Below are 10,337 nucleotides of genomic sequence, written 5' to 3' on the forward strand. Positions count from 1 at the left end.
TGTATATATAGATATTAATATATATTTGATATTTTTATATTTAAAAAATAAATATCCATTTAAATAATTTTTTGTTTTTTAATATCAAATACTTCTCTTCTTATTATCACTATAAATTTCACATTCTTTTTAACATATGAAAATTGCCGTCTCATCAGTCACATTCATTCTAATTTAGATGTATGTTTATTCAAATTGTTATAATTCATTATAAAGAAACAAAAAAAATTATAATCTTAAATTCAATTTCATTCTACACTGAATTCATCATTCCTTTTCTTTCAAAGTTGGAGATCCATAAAGTGATTCTTCACCTCCCATGTTTACAAATTATAATAAATCAAGTATCCAATTTAGATATAAGCTAGAATGTTGGCTTCAAAGTAGACAGTAAAGAATTTGATTCCCAGAAAATCAATTTTAGCTGCTTAGCTTCAATCTTTTCTCCGGACAATGATATAATTGTTAAGAAAGACAACCAATATGATTATTTGATATGAATGTGATTCAGAAAATGAGCAGCAGAAGCAGAGACCTCATGTAAATGTGCTGGTAGACCTTCTGAGCTTTCTGCCTTTTCAGTTGTACGTGTATCTGAATTACAATAAACCAAGTAGATTGCATAACACCAACAGGGAAAATGCCAACCCACATAGAAATTGGTATTGAGGGTTTTGAAGTTGATGCATTTGTTTAGGCAGAAATGGAAATGCCTTTATTACTTTTCTAACGACCTTCACAAAAGCCTGTTATTTAAATCAATAATGTGAGCAACTGATAGAGCAAGAATTAAAATCACTAAATCCTATCTTCATGTCTTCTATACAACATCAACCATATAATCACATCTTAAGATAAAATGCCTGAATATTACTTACAAAAGCAAGGATGTCCAGCTTAATTGGTAAGTCTGTGAAGATTTGAATGTCAGTGATTAAGAGCTTTCCTTGATAACTTTTACAATTGTGGAAGCTACAACCACTGCCTAAGTAAAACTTTTCCTTTTTCTGTTCTGTTTTACCAAAAAAAAAAAATCAATGTCAATATGAGCTTCTTCAAAAAGAACATAATAATATAAAATTTGAAGGGTTTACATATTGATAATTAGGAGATATTTTTCGCAACAAGTCAAGTAATGATATTGCTATCAGAATTCAACTGTGTAGTTTTTGAGTCAAATTCATTGACCATGTTTCATGAATAGTGGTTCACAAGAACCCATCTCTTATGAGAATGAATGGTACACTTAGCACTCATTGCATCTAGGTGATGCTTACAGAGGTAAAGCATTGAGCCTTTGTGGGAGGTCAGCCATCCCAGTACTACTCTAACACAAGCATGCTTAACCATGGAGTTTCCACCAAGATCGAGTCCACTTAGCTTGCTACCTCATTTGCAAAACCTTCAGCAAGTCACCCATACCAGTGCTACTCCAACTCAAATGCACTTAACCATGGAGTTTCCCCAAGATTAAGCTGACATAGCTTGCTACCTCATTTACAAAACCTTCAGCAAGTCACCCATAGTACTATTCTAACTCAAATGTACTTAACTATAGAGTTCCCCAAAATTAAACACACTTAACTGACTACCTCATTTGCAAAACCTTCAATGATTGCTGTGTCTTATAAACAATTCGTTACATACTATTCTCCAAAATGAATTAAACATTTATACATGGATAAATTCACTCCATATAAATTACTGTAGATCCATCTTAACACATTGTGTTAGAATGTTATGATGAAACCAATAATTAAAATTTTATAAATGCTCTTATGAAAGTAACCTTTCAATACCCAACAAGGTTGAGCAATAAGCCTGTGACTCACCTAAATGCCACAATTCTGCCACTTTATGTGGCTTTCCTTCAGTGGTCTCATCTATCACAAATTGCATTTGAGAGTCCATAGAATCCATCAAATCCCATAGAAACATCATAACATTCTGAATCAGAAACAAAACAACAAAATTAACACTTGCTCAAAGAAATAGACATATTCATAATTCAAAACACATCATTAAGATTACTCACATCTTTGCCTTTAAAAGGCTGAAAGAAGAACATACAATACAAGGTACAGTCTTCTGCTAAAAGTTTTGACAACAATTTAACATCTTTTCTGTTTATTGCAGCATAAAACCTATCAACAATGGCTGCAGCTGATGGTGCTTCTTCATCTTCTGTATATTGGAGGGTGGAACTCCCTCCTCCCTTCACAGGTGGTGCCAATTTCTTGTGGAATTTACTGCTTCTTAATGCATAGGTTTTGGGTGCAGAAAAGTAATTGAGTTTATGAGTACTGAAACAAGTTGAGGAACAGGAAAATGGAATGGCAGTTGGGTAGTCATGGAGGTATGATTTGGAGCTCAGAGTTTGCCTCTGAGAGAATAGGCATGAGGAAAATGAGTTTGAAATGAAAAGAGATGTGGCTGCCATCTGTAAGAAATGCAGTTTCTTGACTGTGAGATAGCAGGGGATAGAATTTATGTGATGTATGGAAGAAATTCTTCATGCAGGGGAAAAGAATAAGGTTTGGATAGACTCAAGGAAATTCGCGCTGTCTGTGATACATTTAGCAGAGAAATGAAAGCAATCGAGGCAAGCATGGAATATGAATACTTTTGCATTCTCTCAATTTACAGAGTTATACAGGATGGTCGCTTTAAATCCTAAGGGAACATACAAAGCACCATGTGACTTCGTGCTTTTCAATTTGTTTTTTTATTAATTTTTAATTGATATTCTTTTCTTCACTCACAATTTATTTTTAATTAACAATGATTTTGTAAAGTTGAAATTTACATATGTTTTATTTATTTATTTAATTGTGTGTCTTTTTAGGAAATGTCTTTTATGATGATTGATAAGATCTTTGTGTAAGATTGAACTTGTTCCATAATCTTTTATACATTCATGTACACATATATCCATCCTTGTATATTTAGCCTAACCTTAACTTTACAATGTGTATAGTTGTTTTGTATATCTATTTATCACATTTTCTATGTAGATACCTTCATTTATCTATTAATCACATCGATTTGATTGTTTGCTCATTAGAGGACACTTGTGCAATTGTAGATCTGTCACATTCTTTTTCAAAATTCATTTTTTTTTTTAAATGAAAACAATTTTTTTTATATATATATGTTAAGAAAAATATGTTATAAAATATATATATTTAATTTTTTTGTTAGTACTAATTTAAAAGTCAATAATAAAAAATATTTTTTAATTTGTTTAAAATATATGTACATTGTACTTTGGAGAAAATGACTTGATTCCAAAAAAATCCTAAAAAAAATATTTATAATGAAAACTACTCGACACCACTCAATCAAAATAATAATAAAATAAAAAAAATCAAAATAAAATAAATATTATCTATTTTAAAAAAAATGTTACAATGTGAATCTACTAGATAATGGGACAACTGATTACTGATTAGTTTACCATTAAGTCTTTACCATTCACTCTTTATAATTAACATAAATTAATAAATGGTAAAAATTAAATTGATTGTATCCACTTGGATCATTAAATGGGTCAAATGTTAGATCATTTATGTATTTAAAAAAAATGAAAAAAAAAAAAAAGAATTGTAAGGAACAAAATTCTTAAAAGGGTGCTGAAATTTGAGTGCCAATGGAAGATATAAATATCAAACAAGTTCAAAATAGATGTATGGAATTATCTTCAAAGAAACAAGAGGAATTGATTATTAAAAAAATAGAAATTAATCTTTCAAAGTATTTTATCTAGAGCACTACTTTGTATAGGGATGTGAGATGTTAGGGTTTCAAGCAGATCTAAAGCAAATATGAACTAACAATTGTATGCAGATTTAAATACAAAAGATAAAGAAATAAAACAGGACACAAATAACACAGAGATTTAACGTGGTTCACCCAAAATGGGTTATGTCCACCCAGAATGGGTTATGTCCACCATACACAGCCGTCCAATCTTTCTTATTATCTAGCAAAAATGGTACATCAACCTTACAATGCCTTAAGCATCCCAACTGCTTATAACATGCGTTTTTAGGGCAAAAACAAAGTCGGCCTTTTTAGGGTTTTTTTTTTTACAATGTCGGTTTTCATTTAAAAAAACCCAAATTTTTTTTTCTCGGAGGCTCTTGCCGCTGAACCCTCACTTTTCCGAACCCCTGCCCGAGGCCCAACCTGACCTCGGACCCCGACGAGGATACGTGCTGAGTGTACAACACTTTGCTGATCAGTCGCCACATTTCAACAGTGAGAGACATCTAATTAAGCATTTAGTGATAAAACATTATGTTTTATGATTATTGAGATGAGGATGAATTTATGTCAAAATATTCTAGTCATATAATTGGTTGAGACTTTGAGTTTTGAATTTCATTTTATTTTACTTAAAATTTTATATTTGTGTTATTTTCAATTTTCTTAGTTTGAGTATGGATGATGCGAAGACATATAATTGATGGTGTATGTTGACTCAAGCGAGTTTGAACATTTGTTGTGTGGTTACTATCACTTCTTTCTTGTGATTTTTTGTATTCACTTTTATTTTGTTCCTTACTTGAATTTGGGATGATGCAAAATATAAAGTGATTAACAACTATTCTCATCATATTGACCTAAAAATGGTTTGTTTTCTTTTTCTTTTTTGACTTTGGCATTTTTTATCGAGTCATGTTTATTGTGCTCCTTTATCATGTCTTTTCTTAACTTGTGACATTTTTATCTATTTGCATTATCATTTCATCTAAGATATTATGTCTTTTATCTACTTGTATGTCTTTCACATGTTGCCTATTATGCCTTCCCACTTAGGTGCACACTCTTAATATTACTTATCTTGTTGATGTGCATTTGATGATGGAGGTCTCAATTAAGAGATGTCCAAGACCACAACCCTAACACACCAAACATATAACACAATAAAAATATAAACATGATATTAATCAACATATTATAAAGACACAATGATGTCTAAAATGATATATTTATTGGTCACATAATTAGATCTTGAGTCACTTGAATACAAGGAAGCTTTGCATCATTTAAAATATCTTAACACTTAAGCCTTAAATACTTTCAATATTCACACATCCTTTTAACATATATAGGCTTCCACATGAACCTTCTTTAATTTGTAAGATTACAAGTAGACCAAATATCTTTGATGAGTCTTTCCTCATTTTGGTTCTAGTTTATTGGTATTAATGAAGCTCTATATATTAACCCATTACACACTTCTAATGAAAAGAGATAAATTCCAATGTATAAATCATCTCCTTTAATGATCCTTCTTTTTTGTCAATTGTTTTATAAGTTATGGGAAATTGATGGAAGGATATAAAATAAATAATTCAAATTATCATTTAGTCTTGCTTCACTTCAAAATATAATGCAAAAGCATGGGAACGTAATATGATTTCATATGTTCTAATGTTCTCTAGATTAAGAATTTTCTCTTAGATGATACCATACAAGTTTAGAGTGCATCATCCTCTATACTTAGTGCAACAACAAAGATTGTCCAAATGACATTCAATTATGATATAAAATTCCGTCAAGCTCACTTCAATGAACTACTAGCTCACTATGAATTCAAATTCTAACAAGAACTTCAAAAAATACCAAAACATAAAGAAAACACAAAAAAATAGAGAAATCATTTTTTGGTGATGCAATATTGGTTGACCCCTAATATATACTTTTGCATGAATAATCTTTTTTAATGAAATCTCATCTTTATATAATATATCATATGTATGTATATACTTTTTACATACTTATGATTATTTTCTTATACTTCACACGAAATTTGCTTTACACTTGCATGACAACACTTTACTTGAATTTTTTTTTATATGTAATGGTGGGAAATTAGAGTTAGGGTTAATAAAGATAATAAAACCACTAAATGATCTAGTTAACCATTACATTTGGAAGGAGAAGGAATCTAATAGATCTAGCCTCAAAAGATTGAGATTTTGATCAGATTCCATCTCTCTTTTGGTAGGGCCTTTCTCCTTCCTAAATTGAATTGATTTGATTATAATTAGGGCAAAATATGAGATAATTGAAGTATTATGACAAAAAATAGTAAGCTAGAGATGTCGCATGAAGCCATTGACCTGGATCTGGGCAAAATAAGCTATCTGGAATATGCTCTCAGAAGTTCGACCTAATTTTTTAGGACCATGTAGTATCAATTTACCATGGTCCTCTGCATTTTTTGTCATTGAAAGTTGAACTTGTTCGTCGCTGTGAACTCTATTGATCCTCCTAAGTACAAATTTGTAACTATTCTTGTACATAGAGAGAAAGGGAAATTTTTTGGGAATAGGGGTTTGCCTTATGTCAAACACTAGTTTTGGAATTAACCATGAAATTGAATTGCTAAATGTAAATGAAAGACTGTAGTAAAATGCTTTCCTTTTGAGGGAACGACTGAAAATGATTAAAAACCTAATAATATACCTCAATTAAGGTTTGTTTGACCTTCATAAAGGAATTAGGGTTTCATGTACGTTGTCTTCATAAAACATAGATTGTGGATGTCATCTTCAATGTTTGAAACTTGACTTCACTTCTAATCCAATGCTTGATGAAAGACTGATTGCTTGCTCACTTGAATTTTCTAGAGTGTAGATCTTGAATCCAATTCGTTAGGTTCTTGATTAAGTTTAAAATGAGAGGGGTAGACCTCCTTTTATACTTGCTTGTCAAAAAATAAATTGAATTTCCAACACAAGACAAGGTCCTTGCTAAAATTATGTGACCATTATGAGGCCCCAAATTGGGCCCTTTCTAAGAGGACCATGGCATTGGTCACCATGGTCCTAGAAATCAGGGCTCTAGGTTTGGGGGGAGATTGGGAAGGTGGTGGAAAAGAATGTTTGATAGGTTATGTGAGTAGAATTAGCACTTCAGTAAGGCCTTGGAAGCCAAAGCGCCAAAGTGAGGTCCAAGTGAGGACAAAATTGTAGGTGCTCATACAATTTAGAACATTACAATATATTTATATCAATCACCTAGGCTATTAACATTTTATCATCATCCTCAATACTGGGGAAACATTAGGCGGTCCCTTATTATCTCTTAGAATTTATGATTTCATAATTGTGCCTTATATTTTATAATGCTTTCTATATGATGAAATCATTTGCACTTGTCACATGATTATTAATGTTATATATGATCATATTTTTTTATCTTGTCCCTAATCTTGGCGTCCTTCATATGTAAGTAGTTAGAGGGGGCATATAATATCACCATTTATTTACAATTGTGGTTAAAATGAATATACCATGTGGTGATAATGATTCCTACATTATCTAATCATGATGGTTGCTTCATAGCTCCATATCACTTTACTTTTGTGATAGGATCCTTCACGATCACATTTATCAATTTTCCCACCCCAGGAATATAGATTCAATGTGTAAGTTCCCCCATCCTATCTCAAGTTGAATATATTACAGGGAGACACTAAAGTAAGGTTAATTCTCCCTTTAGTCATTCAATATACGTAGGTTACAAGTGTTTATTACAAATTTGGGATGATCCCAAATCATTATAATACCAAATATCTCTACCCAAAACTAGAAATTGAAACCCTAAGGCTTCATGTGAATATCACTCTTTTACTATCTCTACAACTATTCCCTCCTCCACCTTCCTTTTAACCAACATGGAAAATGTATCCCCAACACCACTTAGGGATCTTGGGGAAAGAACCATGGTCATATGTAATTGTATAGGTCTCCCATGTCTACTTACATCATCTTCACATATCTATACACTTGAAGTCAGACCCTTTACATCATCAACCATATTCTCTTGTACACCAATCATGTCTTAGAGGGGACCAAAGGTAAACATAGGCCTCTAAAATTCCTCTAGTATGAGTCATATTCATTTTGAGGCCATTAGTGACATCCTAGGTCATGTAAGTGGGTAGGTAGGGCTTTTCATTCGAATGATGGAGGTTTGAGACTTAGCATGCCAAAAGGGGAAGATACGAAAAATGCCCCAAAGGTATGGTGAGAATGATAGCCCATGAAAAAAATCTAAAATCCTAAAATTATACTTCTTGAGAGAGGCATGATAGTTTAGATAGGTATGATAATATGAGAAACTTTGAAACCCTAAAATTTGCAAAGCAAATCTTTTAAAAGAAAAAATGGTAGTTGAGGAAAGGATGCATGAATATTAAACTCATAATATTTTATTTAAAGGGAAATGATATTAGGGATGTCATGCTACACATGATAGGTATGATAGTATGAGAAACCCCAAAACCTCAAAATTTGCAAAGTGGAACTTTGGGAAGAAAAGTTGATAGATGAAAAAAGGCTGAATGTGTGATTGAATTCATAATATTGGATTTCAAGGAAAATGAGCTTAAAATGGGAAATCAAATGTGTTGTAGATGGAATGCTAGGCATGATAGATATGATAGGCATGCGGATATAAAAAACCTTGAAATCCTAAAATTTGCAAAGTGGAACTTAGGGAAGAAAAGTTGGTGTTGATCACTAAAATTACTTTCAAGAAAACAACCTTATGGGAAACTCAATGATGGGGGACATGCGCGTTTCCATTGAGTAACCTCCGGAATTTTAGAAGTTGGCTCTTCATTTGTTTGGGGGAGTAAAGGGAAAGAGAGAAACATAAAAGTAAAACCTACTTTAGAGCGATGCACTGAAGCTGATTTTAGTACATTAAGGAGCACAAAGAATTTCACATACATGTCATTCTGAGGCCCATCCAACAATCTACATGCCTAGAACAATAATCAAGATATAAAAAAAATTCCTTTTAACATAAAGCAATACAGACCACACATCCACTAGATAACAAGTGCAAAGACATAGTTTAATTGTCAAAGTATTAGGCATATATTTCTTAAGTCATCAAAATTTCACAAATGCACATTAAACTATCAAATGCATACTGAATAACAAAAATCATAAAGGATGCAGGCACTGTTTGATTATCTTGTCTTCAGAAAATACAACCAACAGATTAAAGGCTAAAAATTCCTATAGAATATCAATTTATCTTTTAAAATAAGTTCTAAACCCTTGAACAGACAAAAATCGCTATTCTTGTAGACTGGGATTTAACAACTTGCGAACTAAGACAAACAGAAAGACACTACTGACAACTCTCCTACATTTGACCAAATGCAAAAACCTATAAACAAAAAATACCCACGGCTTCTAGCAAAACCACATTCGTTGTTCTGTTACTCAAATCAAAGATCTCCCAATGGTTCGCTTACAATTGAAAGCACGAAAAACCTTCTGGCCGTTGCTATGGAAAACATGTTATAGTAGGAGGGAGAGACACTTGGGCTCTGTGAACTGCTAACCTTGGACCTCCTGGGGAATTGCCATGCAACACGACACACTCCCTTTAAACTACGGGTCCCGCCCACTCGGGACAAAAGTGAGCACCACAAAAAATAAAATTTCACGCATTAAGAGCATGCGACTTAACCATTGGTGTAGGAGCACCTAGGACTTAGGCTCATATTCCTTCTACAATTTTGGCTTGCACCGACCTTAGCCAAGTCAGGTTTCTAATAAGGACTCCAGGAGGGTTCAAAGTGTGTGTGTAATATTTGGTTTGAGTCAAGTGTAGGCCTAGTTGAGTTAGTTTTCTTTCTAGGTTTGCACTTTGTGAGTAGGTGTTAGTTTGAGTAGTTAAATTGCCTTCTTGATGTTCAAAAGAGGCATAACTTGTTGAAAAAATTATAGAGGTTTAAAATAGTCCTAGAAATGTTGAAAAAGACACGAATGATGATATGTGATAGGTTGCCTAAGTTGGAAAGGCAAGATTTGAACAATTGTAAAAGATGTCATGACAACTTTTCAAGTTGTCATGACAAAATTCGTCCTAAACTAGCTAGCGGTGAAGTTAGGGTTGAATCATTTCCCTAAGATGCCTCTGCACATGGAGATTCCTATATAAACCCTCTTTTGTGCGGAGACAAGGGTTAGATGCATGGTATTTTGAGTTTGACAATCTGAAACTACTCATTTTCAAACTGTTAACACTGTTATCTTCTGTTTTTGCTTTGAAAAGTCACTAGAAATGGATTAAAACCATTGTTACAAGATTGGTTTTGGGTTCCTTGTTGTGTCCTATTACTGTTCAATCAATTTCATGCTTTGTTGTTAAGTTTTGTTAGTGTATTTACTATTTTGTTCCTAGACGGCCAATTTTGGCTTGTAAATAGCAAACTATGTAAAAATGGGTGCCCCATATAATCCCACCGTGGAAACTTCACAACCTATTGGGAAATGGTTGGAAACCCAATACATATTGTA

General features: G+C 32.6%; 1 protein-coding gene across 1 annotated transcript; it reads right to left on the minus strand.

The window, feature by feature from the left end:
* Positions 1-330: 330 nt before the first annotated feature.
* LOC131072784 (uncharacterized) lies at positions 331-2,665 on the minus strand. Its single transcript, XM_059216516.1, has 4 exons — positions 2,036-2,665; positions 1,833-1,947; positions 879-1,012; positions 331-746 (listed from the first exon to the last, which is right to left on the minus strand). The coding sequence occupies exons 1-4, from the start codon at positions 2,438-2,440 to the stop codon at positions 600-602; spliced, it is 801 nt and encodes a 266-aa protein (XP_059072499.1). The 5' UTR covers positions 2,441-2,665; the 3' UTR covers positions 331-599.
* Positions 2,666-10,337: the final 7,672 nt, after the last annotated feature.

Source organism: Cryptomeria japonica, chromosome 2 (genome assembly GCF_030272615.1).
Source record: "Cryptomeria japonica chromosome 2, Sugi_1.0, whole genome shotgun sequence".
NCBI classification, from domain to species: Eukaryota; Viridiplantae; Streptophyta; class Pinopsida; order Cupressales; family Cupressaceae; genus Cryptomeria; species Cryptomeria japonica.

Bases quoted from the DNA above. Each gene is read 5' to 3' on its own strand.
- LOC131072784 (XM_059216516.1), bottom strand. From the start codon at position 2,440: ATGGCAGCCACATCTCTTTTCATTTCAAACTCATTTTCCTCATGCCTA. The intron at 1,013-1,832 runs GTGAGTCACAGG...TTGGTAAAACAG, and splicing joins GGCAGAATTGTGGCATTTAG to AACAGAAAAAGGAAAAGTTT. The intron at 747-878 runs GTAAGTAATATT...TTTAAATAACAG, and splicing joins AGCTGGACATCCTTGCTTTT to GCTTTTGTGAAGGTCGTTAG.